Source organism: Cottoperca gobio, chromosome 11 (assembly GCF_900634415.1).
Source record: "Cottoperca gobio chromosome 11, fCotGob3.1, whole genome shotgun sequence".
Lineage (NCBI taxonomy): Eukaryota > Metazoa > Chordata > Actinopteri > Perciformes > Bovichtidae > Cottoperca > Cottoperca gobio.
In genome coordinates this window covers 7,963,200-7,981,105 of record NC_041365.1, presented here as the reverse complement: position 1 = coordinate 7,981,105, position 17,906 = coordinate 7,963,200, and the positions used below count along the sequence as shown (strand labels likewise).

The 17,906-nt window shown below is 38.0% G+C and overlaps 3 protein-coding genes across 4 annotated transcripts; 2 read left to right on the top strand and 1 right to left on the bottom strand.

Annotated features, from left to right (window-relative positions):
* The first annotated feature begins 141 nt into the window (after positions 1-141).
* On the top strand, positions 142-5,035 carry LOC115015769 (2-iminobutanoate/2-iminopropanoate deaminase-like). 2 transcript variants are annotated; one of them, XM_029443311.1, is made up of 6 exons: positions 142-303; positions 1,657-1,762; positions 2,428-2,482; positions 2,582-2,650; positions 4,004-4,059; positions 4,567-5,035. In XM_029443311.1, the coding sequence occupies exons 1-6, from the start codon at positions 239-241 to the stop codon at positions 4,621-4,623; spliced, it is 408 nt and encodes a 135-aa protein (XP_029299171.1). In that variant the 5' UTR covers positions 142-238; the 3' UTR covers positions 4,624-5,035. The 2 variants fall into 2 exon arrangements, with proteins under 2 accessions (XP_029299171.1, XP_029299169.1); XM_029443309.1 differs by lacking the exon at positions 142-303 and adding an exon at positions 392-596.
* Positions 5,033-12,458, bottom strand: LOC115015768 (skin secretory protein xP2). Its single transcript, XM_029443308.1, has 4 exons — positions 12,305-12,458; positions 8,839-9,267; positions 5,857-5,889; positions 5,033-5,776 (listed from the first exon to the last, which is right to left on the bottom strand). The coding sequence occupies exons 1-4, from the start codon at positions 12,393-12,395 to the stop codon at positions 5,763-5,765; spliced, it is 567 nt and encodes a 188-aa protein (XP_029299168.1). The 5' UTR covers positions 12,396-12,458; the 3' UTR covers positions 5,033-5,762.
* Positions 12,459-14,140: 1,682 nt separating this feature from the next.
* On the top strand, positions 14,141-16,793 carry rpl30 (ribosomal protein L30). Its single transcript, XM_029443312.1, has 5 exons — positions 14,141-14,232; positions 14,347-14,395; positions 14,897-15,042; positions 15,728-15,858; positions 16,693-16,793. The coding sequence occupies exons 2-5, from the start codon at positions 14,375-14,377 to the stop codon at positions 16,743-16,745; spliced, it is 351 nt and encodes a 116-aa protein (XP_029299172.1). The 5' UTR covers positions 14,141-14,232; positions 14,347-14,374; the 3' UTR covers positions 16,746-16,793.
* Positions 16,794-17,906: the final 1,113 nt, after the last annotated feature.

Sequence of the window (17,906 nt, the reverse complement as noted above, 5' to 3'; positions counted from 1 at the left end):
AACATTAATGCCCCCTGTCGTACCGTTACTCTTCTAGTATGGACGCCACTATTTTTAGTTTGCACGCTATTTCCTTAGAAACTCCTCCTACAAATGCGACGTGCTCTTGTTGACCGACATTACGGTAGACTTTACGGCAGCAACTGTTCTTGCTGCTTTCCATAAATTGTGGCACAACGACTTCCTTCATTCACAGCCACGGTTTGGTGTAGGAAGATTGGGGACAAATCAGGAAAACATGTCTGCACTCAACAGAAGGATCGTCAACACAACATCAGCCCCGGCTGCCATCGGCCCATACAGGTAAGAAAACTATAAAAGTTATATCAGTTTCTATTTTCAGCGACACGTGGGGTGCAGAAGCAGGTACATACAATGTTTGAATGAATAGATGATCACTAGGACTGTCCAATTATTGATCAGGGGCGGGTCTTGGTGTTCAATGAACTGAATTGACTCCATTAAAAAGTGTCAGAGTTGAACTTTTAGCAGAAGAAGCGCTGCAGAGTAGAGACACACAGCTGACTTGAAATGGCATCTATTCGTCGACAAATCCTCTACACACCAAAAGCCCCTGTCAGACAGGGCATATACAGGTAAGGATTAATGTGCTGTGAAATGCTTTATCTGGCCTTTACAAAGGTCTAAATCTTAAAAGGGGGAAACAAAGCACCGTTTTATTTTCTAATTACTTGATTCAAAGCAATTTTACCGAAATGATCATAACAATGAATTAACCTGACACAAATACTACAGTGAGCAGTTCAGTTTGTTTTTAATTTCGTTTTAATTCCGTCTGAATGTAAGGGGAGTTCCTGCTCTGGCCAATTGGCAAGGGGGAGTTTCTTCACACTCAATGGCCTCTGATTTATTTGGTTCAAGGTTCTTTGGCCATTGTCATGTCTGGTTGTAAAGATTGTTAGAGCATTTGACTTGATACATGGCCAGAAAGAAGTGTAGCATAAAACGGCTGTGTTGTTTTTAGATATGAAACGTTTCAGGAACATAAGACTGATGATACACTCACGTCGTTGAGATATTCTTAGTGCAGCAAAAGGATTGTTTTATATACAGCTTCTTCAGTTGGCTTTATTTGTGTGCTCACCATATATTTATTTAATAATGTTCAACAATCATATAGAGAGGAATCATTTTACATCTCTATTACTATAGTGACATACAGATCTACATGTTCACTCATAAGTGAGAGAAATAAGATATCATAATTTAATACTTATATAAAGCAGATTGTGAGTTTGTGCATGCACTAACATGTACATTCCATTCATAACACAATGTCATGTTATCATATGTGCAATATAGTTGTGGGTTGAGAACAGTATGTTTACATAAATAACTCATTATTTTTACCCTTGTTAGCATTTCTTTTAATTACATTCGTGAGCCAAGTGCGACGTAATTTTGTTCTTCTGTGCACCTGCCCTGTATATAGTATGAATGACCCTAAAGTTAGTCTTAAATCTTAATCTTATTTAATCTAGATTATTAATGTAAAAAAATATTAGCAGGTTTTTTGCAATATATTTTTTAGTTTTTCCTCTTGTTTGTCATGAAGTGTTTCTCTCACATGAAATTAAATGTCCAGTGTGAAGTGTCTGGGTCTAAGTAATATATTTGTCTGTGTTTGTGTCTCAGCCAGTCGGTGGTTGTGGACAGAACAATGTACATCTCGGGTCAGCTGGGGATGGACGTGGCTTCCGGTCAGCTGGTAGATGGAGGTGTGCAGGCCCAGGCCAAACAGGTGAGACTCAGTCAGATTATACATTTCAGTGATCAGTCTGACATTTTCCCTATTATTATATTAACACTATTTCCATAAGCGATCTGCATTTAAGATCATAAAGAAGCACAGATGTGTGCAACAAGCTTTAGATATCCACAGAGAAATGATTCCCTCAATGTCTGTTTTTAATTATATGGAGCTGTGCTATTTATTACAGCACTCTGCCTCTTTTAATATTTTGTAAAAAAAAGCTCAGTCTTTAAAAACCTTCTTTCTCAAAATGACAAAAATACAAGCTCCCTATTTTATTTCGATCCCAAGTGTCAAAACCAATTAATAATCCTAGAATGATGTATAATTGTAGCAACAACATTTTTAAGTGTTTTCTATTTTAAATGCTTCTGATATATTACAACCAATTTTTTTTAATAAAAATGGTCAGAGATCACCAAAGATAAAGAAGTAAAACACGTGAAATAAATGAATAGAAACCGAACATTAAACAGAAAAATAAATATCAAAATCAATACAATGTCAGTGATTACAGTAATCTAAATAAAATGATGTTTCTCAGGTCTCATCTGAATGGCTATTCAATCTAAAACATCTGAAACGTGCATATAAAGAAAATACAATGTGAAATGTGATATTAAATGTTGATCCCAATGTCTGTCATCCCTCAGGCTCTCGTCAATATGGGGGAGATCCTTAAAGCTGCTGGGTGTGACTATACCAATGGTGAGGTCTCATGACTAACTCAGCTGCTCCTCATGTGTTTTATATGATTTTAATGTTCAAACATAACAAACTCTCTGACGGAGTAAACTTTGATTTCAGTGGTGAAGACGACTGTGCTGCTCGCTGATATCAATGACTTTAACAGCGTCAATGAGGTCTACAAAACATGTAAGGCAATACTTTATTCTTTTCCACGCTCAAAAGCAGATTATAATCGATGTGATCTTCTAATGAAATTGATCAAATGTCCTGTATGTTTTTCTGTTATGTTTTATATTCTTGTAATTATATGAAAGCAGCCACACAGTGGCAGCCTTCACCCAAGACTGTCAGATTTGCTGTTCAGTGACCTGCCATGTCACCTAAACAAACAGCCCAGTTGATTAACTTTTAGATAAGATTCATTGTTGTGGTTCTGACACAGAATAATGACCGTTCAGCCTGAACAAACATTTCAGTCACTGTTCACTCTGGGACTGGGTTGTCAATTAATTTAATCAAATAGATCAGTGGATTCTTCCTTTTCACTCCTTTCATCCTTAAATAGTGTGTTATTATGATACTGGGGTTATGGTTAAGGAGATTGCTCTTAAAGTAGAAGAAGTGGATCCAAGCCGGCATGCTGGCAAGTGTGTAGTCTGCTGAAGTGTCCTTAAGCAAGGCACTGAATGTCTACCCGCTCCAACAGTAGTGATCTGTATCTGCTTTGTGACGGGAGCTATAATCAGAGAAATTAAACATATGTAAATGCTCTTAAACTTGTACTGTAATGACTTATAACTTGATTTATTTAGTTTGCAATCAAATTATGCATTATTCCAATTCAGCACACAATTAGCTAATAGATTACAATGAAAGATTGTAAAAGGCGGTCATTATTCCCGCAGCACACTCCAGGATGTACAGTGTGGTGCCTCATATTTCACCAACATCTCTCAGAAAATGACTGCTGACAGGTGAAGCAGTCTCCTGACAGACAGGCTCACTCAGCCTGCTCTCACAGGCTGCTCAGTCTGGGCATTTCCTCCTGGATCACAACAGAACGGTGTAATGGAAGCTGCAGTGCCCAGTGAGTTGTAAATGGACACTGTCATGCAGGCACACAGATGTAACCGAACACTCCCAGCAAGCTCTGCTGCGCGGGCCATTGACTTGTGTACAGGCTCTGAGCTCTCCCTCCTGACTCTACTCAACCTGTAAACCACAGGCAGGGAACTTTACCTGACCCTGATGAGAGGAAGGAGAGGACATGTGAAGATTGACATCCCAAGCCAATGTTTTGACTCCTCTGATAAATGTGATATTTACTCATACTAGAGTAAGATACTCATATTTGTACTTGGAGACAAGAAAATGTCTCCAAGTGTTCCACCAGATGCTTTTTACACATTACGTTTATTCTTTATTTTCATTAGAGGCTGGCGCCCAGAATTCAAATGTTCCATTTATGTATTGAGTCATAGATTAACCTGGTGGTTTGACATTCCCTTGTTATTTATAATGTAAATGTTTTCCCTCCAGTTTTCATCAGCAACTTCCCTGCCAGAGCTGCCTACCAAGTCGCTGCTCTCCCCAGAGTGAGTACAAACAAAACCTTTCCACCAATATAGAACTGAAGTATCCTGTGGTGTAGTTCATATACATAAATACACATGGAGTAGCTGGTTAGACTGAAATATATCTACAACTATTAGATATATCTCAATGAAATGTTACTGCCGACATTCATGTAAATACATTTGGTGATCACCTCACTTTTCACCTAGTGGCATCATCAGGTCAAAATTATTATCGTCCCATATGTTGGTTTCTAACCAAATACCTGTAAAACTAATGTATTCCCATCAGCCCCAGCTGTACGGTGTGTTTAGTGCTCTCATGTGTATATAAGAGAAAGCCTCATAGCCATACCTTCATGGAAAGATGTAGTTCTATAGGTTGAATAAGCTTTTTCCGCACACAGGTCAAAGTCAGAACATCAGGCTTTTCCCCATATGTTAGCACCAATACTGTTCCATAAATATTACAGAGAAGGATTTCATTTTAGTATTCTTATTACCCTCATTGTCTCATTTTCTCCTCAGGGTGGGCTGGTGGAAATTGAGGCGGTTGCTGTTCTCGGTCCTCTCTCAGACTCCTGACTAGATGGCCACATCACAAACAAGCTGTAGTCTATAACCATCAAGTGACCTTTAGTTGTACAGCCTTAATGTATTTCAAGATAACATATGAAAGACCAAGCTAGGATCTTGTTGACTTTTGTTTACCATATTTTCAGTTTTAAGCATGATTTTGTTTCTCCTCTGGCCACCGTAGCTGGTTGACTGCACTTATGAACTACTTTCAGTATTATACCACTTAAGATTAAAACCCTTAACTTAAGTGGGATCGTATCTGTACGACCTGTCTTAACATTCCCTGGTGGCCAGATTCAACTTCCTCTCGTGCTGTTTCTGGTTTGGTTTCTCATCTTCTGTTTTGTTCCAGAGAAATATTATAACGCATTTTAAAAGTGCAACTCTAATAATAAAAAAAAAAGTAGTAGACCTCTGATCCTGAAATGATTATTTCACCCTAAAACACCACATTCGACATACGGTATGTATTCATCCTGCATTAGATGTCATTTTTTTTAAGGTGGACTTTTTTTATTTTTTGACAATTCATAAGTTATTACAGATTTCAGATAGTCTTCCCAGAGAGAAATGACACATCAGAAACAAAAACTGCATGTACCCTTTTCTTTTCTCATTCGTGGTCTTATATTAATGTTTACAATCCTCCATAGTATCAGCTCTTCATACTCATTACAAACACGGTTGTAAAATCAAAGCCCGCTACTCAAAAAGAATATAATTTCATAAATTAAATATATTTTGGCTTTGGTTTCCTTTTGAATTATAATTTTGTAGAAAAGTATAGAATGTAGTCTTCGAGTTAAATCAAGAAAATCTGCTATTATAAATTCCTATACAGATAATAAATATACATTTCACTGACAATTTATCATTTAAGTTATCCTGAAATGATTAAATTAAAAACTAAGTGCCGTAGAACTCTGCTTGTATACAGTTCACAAGCAGAAATTGCAGCCATACACCATCATGAGGGGAAGAAGGCACAGGGATGACTGAAAGTGGTTTGTCATCACAGGGTCTGCATCTTGGCAACAAGGCGATGTCTTTCACATGCAAACACACACCTACACATTCACTCGCGCATACAAACAAGGTAGGACACATCCAACAAACTCATGTGTGCAAGTCGTTCATGTTGCACCTCACTCACTGGGAGCTGAAAACAAAAAGAGGGAAACCTGTTCAGATGGCGTAGATGTTTTGGACGATATATTTTGACATTACAGCGCCACTCACCTGGTGCCTCCTCTGTTTTGGGCTCTGCTTTTTCTGTTTAGAAAGAAAGAGAAATATTATACATGTGACTAACAAGATCACTTCACCTGGGATGTTCACAGCATTACAAAATGACATTTCAAACACTCAACAGCAGGATCTCTTCCCAGAAACAATGTCCTTGTTATTCTGGATAATCCACAGAACGTATTCAGAGGGACTATTTCTTTGGTGGAAGGTCCTTCCAATGAGAACAGCGAAGTCTTTAAAATGTAATTTTTTAATACTTGGAGCATCACAAATACCATTTTTTTCACCTCCAGTTTATGGTTGCATGTTGTTGCAGCAGAAATCTTGGAACGATATCTCAAGGTGAGTGAGTAAGTATGTTTATTTGTAATTTGTATGAACTGACCCTTTTAAGGCTAGTACTGCAGATTTGATCTGCATTGAAAAATCCAGGTCACTAATAATTATTTACCCTTTAATACCTTTTAATCCAAAAGTGTGAAATCACGTCAATGAAAAACAGAAATGTGACTATTTCCACAAAACCCATCTGAAGCCTGTACACTAACAGATCCAGAAGTGGATGAGCTGTCATGTTGGCTCTGTTTGTGTGACACTTGATCATCTCTCTCCATTGGCTGTGAAACGGAGGCAACAACGTCGCTCGTGGCCAGTGGAAGCCTTATATATGTTGACATGCTCTAGTTTCTCTGTGGACTCAGATTGCACCTTAATGATACCATGATGACAACAAAATGTTGGCAACACACATGCACACACCTACACACACCTACACACATGCAAAGTGAAACCAGGCCATCCAAACACGGCTGTGGTCAAGCTTAAACTGAGGGTTACTCCAAACCAAAGGGGGTCGAGATCAAGTGAAGACAAAGGTCATGGAGAGTGCTGACTATTTTATAAATACATTTACTAATGTGTTTTTTCTAATCTTAATCGTGTCAAACTGTCAAGTGAGAAATAGCTTGTCCCTTTCTGTCTTTCTATTCTCTCATGTTGAATGTAAAGCTTACTTGAAGCAGGAGGTTTAAATGATTTTGCAGGAATATCGTAACCAGCTAGTCTCTGAAACAACTTCCCAGCACTCAAACTGTCGGATGAAACATCCTTGTGTTAAACTGCAGATTAGTTTTGAACCTGGCAGTATTACTATATCTTTAGCTTTATTTATGTATGTATGCATTAAACAAAGATTACTGCCTGAATAAAGGCTTGAAGATATGATTAAACCACAACAATAGAAAACACCATCTTTGGAGACAATATGCAGTAATCTAAGGATGCAAAGTGCTCTATTTCCCCCATTGCATAAGCGCACAGTACCGGCTGTGTTACCTTGTCCTTCTTTCTTCAAACTCACATTTGAATTAGACAAAGAGGAAAACAAAGTGCTTGCCTCATGAACCGGTCGACTGCTTGTCATTTGCATCATGAAGCAATAGGTGAAACGATAGCAGGCGCTGTAATGCTGCACTGTGTCACACAGCTCCCTGTGGAGCACTTCCGTGTATAGATAATCATTTAGTGTGCAGAGATCATCACTGTGAAGACCTGCAGTCGCTCTGATGTGCTCTTTTGGAATTTAGACCAGCGATCGTTATGTTGCACTCACTAATTTGAAATTAAGCATATCCCCCTGTTACCAGAGAGGTTAACATGTTCAGTATTTTCTCCAGATGCAACAAATGCCATGTGCTTAAAAGTATCCTGACTACATTATGTATTAATTGTGGGAGCAACAGAGCTGTCTCGGCTAATCTCTAACATGTAATGGAATTCAATCATTTTTGAGAATTATTATACAGTTTTTATAATTAAAAAAGCTTTAAAACTGTAAAACTGTTCAGGCATGAGCCACCACACTTTATACATCCTTCATCTACCCTTACTTTATTTTACTTTTCAAAAAGTTGTTGTTTGGATGTACTGAATATGACAGAAATCTCTGTTCGCAGTTCTATTTAATTGACTTGCTTTTTTTTTTTACAACATTTTAGAGCTGTTTATATCAAACAATACATTTCCTTTATTTTCGAATGTACAAACAACAAAGCTATTAAAATGTAAAACCACTTTAAGCTTTACAAGATATTTATATTTAATATATAATATATAATTATTTCTTAATTCTTAATTCCTAAGCTTTTTTATTATAACGGTTAGCCCCTCTGTCGTGGTTATATTTGTATACTCAAGGTGTTAAACTTGTTGTATAAATGTCTCAGTAAAGTTGTATATTGTTTTTTAAAGTACACTGTTCAAGACTGGCGCTCAATGAAAAGACTCCTCTGTGAGTCCAAACATGAATACAATAATATTAACATAATCATAAAACAATAAAGATAATTCATGAATTCATTGTTACCTGGTTAGGTAAACTCAACCCATACTTAAAGTTTCGAGACAGATTCTTAAATACTAACTAAATAATCAAATGGTTGACTTATAAACGCACTTGTGTGGCCGCCCCGGTGTGTTCATTAAAAGCAATGCTTGTGTTGTTGGATAACGCCTGGTAACCACCATTGTAGTGGGACTGTGGAGGGCCTGGGGAAAGACGGAAGGGACATTATGTAACTGGCCGCTGTTTTCATTGGGACACTATGCAGAAGGAGGAGCAGTGCTCAGGTTACTGACAATGGTTACAATGGTAACAATTGTACATTTTGTCCCATTAAGTTCCATAAGTGACCATTGTTTTCTAACGATTGAGGTAGTAAATGACCTGGTATTATAGAAAAAAGCAGGTTGATGAGGCACACACACACACATATATATCTATATATATCTATATATAGATATATATATAGATATATATAGATAAATAATTAAAAGAAAACTGAAAAGCTTGCTCACAGTTAAAAATGTGGAATCCTAAAAATGTGCCTAAACTCTAGTTTGTGAATGAATTTCTATTACTAAAGAAACAATTGTCATTGACCTGTCCCTATTCTGTTTTTGACTCCAACCTACCTTGCTCAGGAGCTGCAGGTGCTGCTGATGGAGCTTCTTCAGGTGCTGCTGCCGGAGCTTCTGCAGGAGCTTCTTCAGGTGCTGCTGATGGAGCTTCTTCAGGTGCTGCCGCCAGAGCTTCTTCAGGTGCTGCTGATGGAGTTTCTGCAGGTGCTGCTGCCGGAGCTTCTGCAGGAGCTTCTTCAGGTGCTGCTGCCGGAGCTTCTGCAGGTGCTGCTGATGGAGCTTCTTCAGGTGCTGCCGCCAGAGCTTCTTCAGGTGCTGCTGATGGAGCTTCTTCAGGTGCTGCCGCCGGAGCTTCTTCAGGTGCTGCTGCCGGAGCTTCTGCAGGGGTGTTGTCTGCAGGCTCAGCATTACTGCCTCCAGCGGGTGTCTGGTCGGGAATAGTTTCCCTGTCCTCAGCTACTTTCCCATTCTCATTGCCCGCCCCTGTCAGGAACACAAGTTGCCTATCAAAACGGCATCCGATCGCAACATCCAAAAAGAGTCACAGTGCATGAATTATGTACCATATTGTTGTTGTTCATATTATCAAGATTGAGAAAATCTTTGAAGTTAATAACGATGAGAAAAATCATGTAGACATAAGACACAAGATAACACAAATTACAATTTATTATGTGAGTCTTTTGTAACACAGTGGGACACAGTATGACACTATGGTCAAGGGTCAAGGTAGGGTTTGTTTTCACTGGGGATACCAATGGTAGTCATGTGCCTCTAATGATATTGTTCTGTCTTCTTCGGGTAAAAACGTTCATCAATCGTATCTCTTAAGTGTTCAAATATTTTAAAGCCCAAGCGCAGATTCAAATACTGTGTTACATCTCTTTTCCCCTCGTTCCCTTTCATCTCTCTACTGTCTGTGATAAAAATGCCCCACACAATACTTGATACACTTCACATCATGGCAACACAGGGCAATAGCAGCTCTGTCACTTGCGGTGGTTACATGATGACCGGTGGCCAACACAAACAAACACACACAGGCCCTGTCAGGTAAGGAAAAAATTACTTATATCATTTAAATGTGAGACAGTTTGCGGCGTCAATACTGTGCTCTTGGGTTCCGTTGTTTTAGCTTTGTGTTGTCTACATAATGGCTACAGAGTTGACTTAACCCAAAGCCAGAGAGTTAACAAGTAACAATTGTTATTATAGGTGCCATGCAACTCATTTTGTTGTACACTAGTCAGGCACCTTTTGAAATTATGCAGACTTCATTTTCAGAATGCAGGAGCGGCCGTGAGGATGTGGCACAATAACGCAACTACATTTCATACATTTGATAAGATTAGAAATTTAAGAAATACAGATCTTTTTTTCTCTTGTAATTAATACAATCATGTTTCATACTTTGAGAATGGAGTTGGTGATAAAATAAGAGCTGTATGAATGCAGACAAAATGACTCCTAACATCCAAGGATTAAACTCCAGTCTCTGACCACTGGACCATGCAAAGTTACCACCAAACAGAAAAAGAGCAACAACAATGTGTGCACTTATATTTGATCAACTGTCCCTCTTGAAATTACAAGGAAAAGAATAAAACATATGCTGCTGCTGCCACAGATTGTTGAGAAGGAATTAAAAAATAGCATAAATAGACCCCCACTGACATAATTGGAACCAGAATTGTTAATGATTATATGGATTGTTTCTAATAAACATTAACAGCCTCTTACTGCACAGTTCACAGCTCTATTGATAGGTTGCTATGTGTTTGATACTGTGCATGACTACCATGTACACTTTTTTTCAAAGGGATTTGCATTGCAAAGAAGTCTTGATCTTCTATTGTCTACGTTTCTATAAATGTTTTTTAATTGTCATGACATTTGTCACTATATTTTCATTTAAAAAAAGGATTGCATTCTTTAAATGTTTGAATCAATGAACCTCGGGTTAATGAATGTCATCTTTCTTTCCTGGGGGTGACAAGTAGCATCAGGTGAAGGAAGCAACATGCAAAAAAGAAGAAAAACATCCGAACACATTTCCATCTGACCTCTAAGACGATAATACCAGGAACACTTCGCTGTTCAATGTCATACAGACTGATAAACCTTGAGAGTTGTTGTGAGGAACTCTCTTTTTGCTTTTCACCTCTACAGGGAGGTCAGAGGTCAGGGCCGGCTGCAGGACATGGGCTTAACTAAACACTCTTTAGCAGGGTCAGTGGCAGTTTCTCAGCTCACTATGTCACTCTAAGTCTACACATTTCAGCATACTCACTTATGTGAATGTGCATGCATGTGTCTCCATGCTGTCATTGCACTAATGGGCCTGCAAAATCTCTTTAAGGACTGCAAAGAGAGAATCAGAGCAGGGGATACTTGCTCAGAGGGGGGTCCCACTAAATGCATCTTTTACCAGTTTTCCACCAGCTTCTTCTTTGAGTTCAATCACATAATGTTTAAGCTCAGGACTGCAATAATAGTCACATTTATTGTAATTGAACACAACACAGATTTGGCAAATACAAACATTTGACAGCCACTGAAGGTAGGTTAGTCCTGCACATATTTATAAGTTCCTTCTCTTCCTTCGCACTGCTAAATGCAAACGCAGGATCCATTGTTGGTGTTTTACCTTGAAACGTGTGCTAGTTTGCACTACAGCCAGCCCATCTCTGGCCCACTACAATAAAGGAGTGTCCAAAGCGGCTTCTCCATTTCCTATTGAAACCGTACACTGTCACCAAATCTCCTTTAATGCCACTGTCTCTCTATCTCAGGGAGGAAAGAGCCAGAAACCGCTGTTAAATAATGACAATAAACTTTCTCAGCCTGTCACTGTGGAGCTCTGGCTCACCAAAACTACAGACATCAGATACTGTACCCACAGTCAGAAATACATTGATGAACATTTGACTGTAGACTTTGTCCTCTTTATCAAAGCAGTGTTCAACGCTGTATAATCATATGGATAACTATATGGCTGGTGTAACTATATTTGGAGATGGCAGTGAACTTCAATGAGGACAGCATTACCACTAACATGTTACAAGGCTAGTTATACTGCTTACAGAAATAAAATAACTATTAAAAGTATTTGGATTAATACATTTGATTTCAATTATTTATACACATAAGTTGAGTGCCTGTCATTATAGCAAATTGATATTCACAGATATGTGACAGCCTAACTACTTGAAAGTTTAGAGATAGATCATTTAACACCATGCAAAAACAAAATTGCTATTTTACATACACAAATTATGAAACTACAGAATGTCAACAAAAAAATAGGATAGAAAATCATTGCTTCCAATGTACTGTTGACAACATAGCATTATCTTGACAGCATTATTTTCAGTTAATAACACATGTAATATTCTTTTTGGCCACTTAAAATAAGCTTGCAATTAATTCTACTTGGATGTATATATAGCCTTTGTTTGTATTTTTCACATATCTCACAAACACATTACATCACATATAAGTGTAACGCTTTGTGCATCACCTGTTGTGCTGGTTCCGTTGCTCTCCTCGGGTTTAGCACTAGGTCGAGTCGGATCTATCGCTGAAGTTTGGGAACTGGTGGAGCATCCCATCCTGTCCTGTGCTCATAGAGGACTGGATAGTTAACTTCAGAGTTAAGAGGTGAGGAGAGGTAGCTGCGATGATGACGTCGTGCATAGATATCGTCTCTATAAATGGAGAGCACTCAAAACTATGGACAGCGATCCCCGCGAGGAGAAACAATTAGACAGTCAAATTCCTTTAGTGGCGTGCGTAATTGCGCATCATGCTTCTTCCTCCAAAAACGCGTAAAGGTATTTGTGTTGTGGCTACAAGTGAAATGTGGGCTTCTGTTGTGTACTGTAACTTAGGCTGTTTCTAGGAGGCTGGCGCAGGGACAAAAATACATTATTCAGTCAGTGTGCAGCAGGCCACCTCTTGGGGCGGGGAAAGTGAAAATGTAGCCTCCCCAAACTAACAACTATAGCACAATGTAGATGTGCACTTAATTAGAAATCTCAATCCTGAGTTAATCAACTGGAAATAGATCTTTAATGTAGCAATACCACATTTTAAAATACTCTATTAGAAGTAAAAGTCCTGCAATCATAACGTCACTTTCAAAAGTACAAAAAAGAGAAGAAGATTTAAATAGATCCCTGTGGTTACAGAAATATAATTGATACGATCAAGATAGGCCTACACTATGTTTCTGTTGCATATTTAGAGCAATTAATATTATTTTATTTGCTTGAATCTTTCTATGCGTGTTTCTGTGAATCATGTGTGGGTCTGTCTTTTTTTAAGTTAACACAACAATTACAGAGAAGCAGTCGTTCGCAATGACAATCTTTAGTGTCAGGCCCCCTCCAACAATGCTAATTGAATATGGTTTTTTTTGTAGAAAACAATTATGACACAAGTAAAAACAAAACGAGAATCTAAACATAAAAAACGCAAGTAAAAAAATGTGCATATAACATACATACAAACAATAAAATAAAGTTATATAGATTAGACTTTGGAAATGGATAAGCTGAATGTAAACAAGAATGTAGGACAATGATTTATTTTATTACATACTGTATTATAATTTTTTTATCATTTATTATGGCATACTACATTATACTATGACCATTTATATGGCATTATATGGCTTTTTTATGACTTTCTTATGACTTTTTTATGACATACTATAGGCCTACTATGGCATTTATTTTTATTTATTTTAATGACATATTACTGTGTATACTATGACTTTTTCATGACATACTATAAACCGTTTCAGCAGAATTGGATTGCTAGGCAATAGCTTGGGTCCATGTGTACTTCCTGTCAGCTGATGTCATTTACATACACTGCAACTAAATAACCTATAAGGATAATGTAATAATAATATATTAATAATTATAGGTTCCTTGCACGGCAACAGGAAATAAACTGGGACATATTGAGAATGTTTACTATAACTGTGAAATAGTCTATACTATGATTTTTTAGGATTTTCTTATGACATACTATAATATGACTTTTTATAACAAGCTATACTACGACTTTTTTATATTTTTAAGGCAAACTATATTATGATTTGTTATGACATTTGTATGGCATACTGCATGACTTTTAATGACTTAATGCTATATTATAGTGTAAATAGTTGTAAAACAATAAGTAAAATATATAAAAAGTCATTTGTATGGATTTTAATAAGAGTTTACTTTTGCGTTTTTAGTCTCATTATTTCTCGCTGTAGATTACTGTTCATTTGTTTGAATTATACATACAGTTTTATATATTCTATTGAAATATTTTACAATCTGCAATGAGCATTCTGCGCAATACTCGTTTGCGCAGGTCTACCGACTGATAGCAGCGCAATGCACCATGGGACTTCCTTTCTCTCCGAGGCCATATTGGAGTTAACTCACAGTAAGACGAGCTCCGAGCTTTTTTATTAAAAATCACCAGGATTTCTTCATTTTGAAATGTTCTTACTGTCCACACATTAACGACAGTCTTCTCATCCTCTTCTCTCGCCCACAGGTTGGCCGGTCAGGACTAAACCGCAAAAATGGTGGCCGCAAAGAAAACGGTGAGTGGCGTTGGCTCGGGCCGTGGTGCACGCGCTGTTCTAGGGCCAGGCTGCTGCTTCACGTGGAGACGTGTTTCTTTTAGGGCCTGCTAGCTAGCAGTGTAGTTATCCGTGTAAACTAATTATTTACACTCAACTTGTAAAGTTTTGTGTTAAATAATTGCGGCTGTAAATATTTGAAAGCATGTGTCGACTGTCCCTCTATTTATTGCCGTCCATCTGTTTATCTTTCAACGTTTGTAGCTGTAATGACATCGGCAGTGTTGCTAATACTAGTTAGCTAAATCTAACAGAAAAATGTAATTAACGTGGAAACTATCCTTAGTAATGTATATTGACAACATATTTGGATGTGATGACCTCCGTTGTGTCCGTTTGTTGAATTACATAGTTATTATTAACTTTTTTCGGGTTTTGCATGATTACAACGAGTGGTGTAAGTTAGCTATGTAGCTTGTGTGCTGTCATTAACCTGAGGGATGTGTATCTATGTTTGTTCAGAAAAAGTCCATGGAGTCCATCAACTCCCGGCTCCAGCTGGTGATGAAGAGTGGAAAATATGTTCTGGGCTACAAGCAGTCCCAGAAGATGATCCGTCAGGGAAAAGCCAAGCTGGTTATCCTGGCCAACAACTGCCCTGCCCTCAGGTATAGCCTAATGAATATATTTACACTTGTTCTATGAACAAATAGTTAACTTTGATGTTAGTTGTTGCAAGCAAGAAGTTACATTAGGGCGTTTTATGATTTAGTTTTTGGCTTGTGTATAACAATCACTTGTAGGCCGATTAGTCTCTATATTACAGTGAATCTGCACATTCCTTGGATAACTTTCATATTCTGCACAAAACTAACACTTCTGAAAACTGCACAGCACTTTCATTCAATTCAATAGTATTGACTTTCATATTTTTATTGTATTTCTCCTATATTCTTGATTTTTGCAATACTTTATTTGTATCCCTCCCCCCTCTTACTATGTTAATGTTTCACCAAAGCATCTGCAGAGATTCCCCCCTCTGCCTGTATATTCTTTTCATTTTGCGGTGTTCAAAAACGTTTTTGGGACTCAACCTGTTCAAAAACATAGCATCAAGGTGCTAGATTGTAGGAACTCATCCAAGATGGACACAGCACTAAAAAAAACACAAATACAGAGAATGGAAATGCCAAAACTAGTTCCAAAACGAGAGTGAATATGGGATTGTCTCTTACTCGTTGGCGAGCACCGCAACTCTTTTTCTTTATTTTTTAAAATGAAGATTCCTGGCAAAGTTACCGTATTTGTATCTTGTACTTTGACTAACATTTTTCATTTGTCTTCTCTGTCCAGAAAATCTGAGATTGAGTACTATGCCATGCTGGCCAAGACTGGTGTCCATCATTACAGTGGAAACAACATTGAGCTCGGCACAGCCTGCGGGAAATACTTCAGGGTGTGCACACTGGCGATCATTGACCCTGGTGAGTACCTACCTCTACAGCCTTTGATTTCCACGCTTTTCCTTTAATGCCACTAACATTGAGCTTGTTCTTAGGCTCTTTTAGCGCTAATTCAGATTTCACAATGGAGTGCTCTAATACTGGAATGTTTCTGACACAGCTTTTGTCAGCCACTTTCTGCTACCCTGTCTGTTTGACAGAAGTACAGCTGTAAAAAGGCCCCTTGAAAGTTTTCAACCACCACACCACAGATTCACGACAGAATATGCATTTTCATTCAATTAACCTACTCGTGTAGAAGTATATTAGTCTATTACTACAAAATAGCATTCAACACGTAAAATTATGTAATATATTTGTGGCTTTTAACACAGCTTTTGCATGCACTTCAAGCTGCTGAAACAAGTAGACAGATCTGTCATGTAATGAGATAATACCCATACATCAGTATCACTACTGGAGAGGAAGCGCCTAATGTTAAAACATCAATAAAAAAAGTCTCAAATAAATGAGACCGCAAAATGTCTCTCTTGACCTTTCCTTATTAAAATATTTGGGATCCCGGCTTAGACGATTGTTAAATCACCATAGTATGTTTTATTTTATTTTTTTTAACTCTTTGCCACTTGGTTTCCTCCGTGAATTTGTGGGCCTGTTGAACCTGCTCAAGAACAGTAGTTTCCTAAATGGAAGCCATTAAGTTCTTAGTTGAGCTGGTAAACTTAACCCTCATAATGTTTATATATTTGTAGAATGTATTGAACAATTGGCTGTTCTATGCAGGGGATATGTCTCTGCACTGTATGTTTTGTCAGTTTTTATTTTGATCTGCTGACTTTTTGTTTTCCTCCACAGGTGATTCTGACATCATCAGGAGCATGCCAGACCAGCAGCAGCCACCTCAATAGAGCTGTTCCCCCGCCCCGTTGTTATAAATAAAGTCGGTGTTAACAGTACATGCTGCTCTCATTTCTTTTTAGATCAATATAAAATCAGACTGTTTTTAATCCTGCAAGTGTCCACCAGAGCGCACCAGTGTCCTCTTTGATTTTCCTATGAGGTTACTCCCATGAAATGTTATGGTTTGCATGAGGGATATCATCGTCTGTGCAGAGCTGTTAACAATATGAGACTCGCGGTAGGAAACGTCTCAGGAATGACCGTGGAAACCAGACTTTAAACAGTTGATCTTACTTCGGACACTTGTGTAACAGGATTATCTGTTAGTGTAAATGCAATCTAACCGACTCCTCATCACAGTTGTCAAAATTACACAACTGCTGGTCTTTGGGAATTATTTTGTCACTTACATAAACCTTGGGGATGACAGTCTGCTGTATGAGCTGCTGCCTGGAATTGAGTAAGGACTCTGTCCTTTCAGAGGTATTAAAGGCTTGAGTGATAGATGCCTGTGTCACAAACTTATCCGCTAACTTGTCTACCTCCCAATACTAGGAAGTCGAGGACAAAGTGGTTTATTGGTATTTCTAAAGGCTGATTTAAAGCTTTGTTCACATTTGAATCTACCATAAACGGACTATTGGGTTTTAACTCATTGCTTTTAGGAAATGGAAATGATGAAAGCGCAGAAAGTTCTTAGTGAATTTATGATTTAGATTCTGAGCTGGACTGACTTAAAATTTGGAAAATCTATTTTAAAAAGCAATTGCATTGAGTCACTACTTTAAGTAATGTATGTTTTTGCAAGAATACTAAAACCAATCTGCACACATTTTGTTTGTGATAGAACATGAGCTTTTGAGAGCCAAAGTAAGACCAGATGAATTCACTAAGAAAATCAAAAATAATTTTGTGTATGGAGCTCCAGTCATCTTCATGTCATAACTAGACAAACATCAGTATGTTGGATATTTGTTGGCTGTGATCAAGAGGCTGTGTTACACACACCACTTTAGAGAGGGATACATGGAAAGATTACTCTCCCTTGAGGCAGTGATGTGTTGCCACAGAGGTCACACTGAAAGCTTCACATCTGCTCTGCTGCAGCTGGTGGGGGCTGAGTGCCTTGCTGATGGGGCAGTTTGGTAGCATAGGTGGATTAAGCCTTT

Excerpts from the sequence above, each read along its gene's own strand:
- LOC115015769 (XM_029443311.1), top strand. The coding sequence starts at position 239 with ATGTCTGCACTCAACAGAAGGATCGTCAACACAACATCAGCCCCGGCT. Across the intron at positions 304-1,656 it reads GCTGCCATCGGCCCATACAG|CCAGTCGGTGGTTGTGGACA; the intron begins GTAAGAAAACTA and ends TTTGTGTCTCAG. Across the intron at positions 4,060-4,566 it reads AAGTCGCTGCTCTCCCCAGA|GGTGGGCTGGTGGAAATTGA; the intron begins GTGAGTACAAAC and ends TTTTCTCCTCAG.
- LOC115015768 (XM_029443308.1), bottom strand. The coding sequence starts at position 12,395 with ATGGGATGCTCCACCAGTTCCCAAACTTCAGCGATAGATCCGACTCGA. Across the intron at positions 9,268-12,304 it reads CAACGGAACCAGCACAACAG|GGGCGGGCAATGAGAATGGG; the intron begins GTGATGCACAAA and ends TGTTCCTGACAG. Across the intron at positions 5,890-8,838 it reads ACCTGCAGCTCCTGAGCAAG|AAAAAGCAGAGCCCAAAACA; the intron begins GTAGGTTGGAGT and ends CTTTCTAAACAG.
- rpl30 (XM_029443312.1), top strand. The coding sequence starts at position 14,375 with ATGGTGGCCGCAAAGAAAACG. Across the intron at positions 15,043-15,727 it reads AACAACTGCCCTGCCCTCAG|AAAATCTGAGATTGAGTACT; the intron begins GTATAGCCTAAT and ends TTCTCTGTCCAG. Across the intron at positions 15,859-16,692 it reads ACTGGCGATCATTGACCCTG|GTGATTCTGACATCATCAGG; the intron begins GTGAGTACCTAC and ends TTTCCTCCACAG.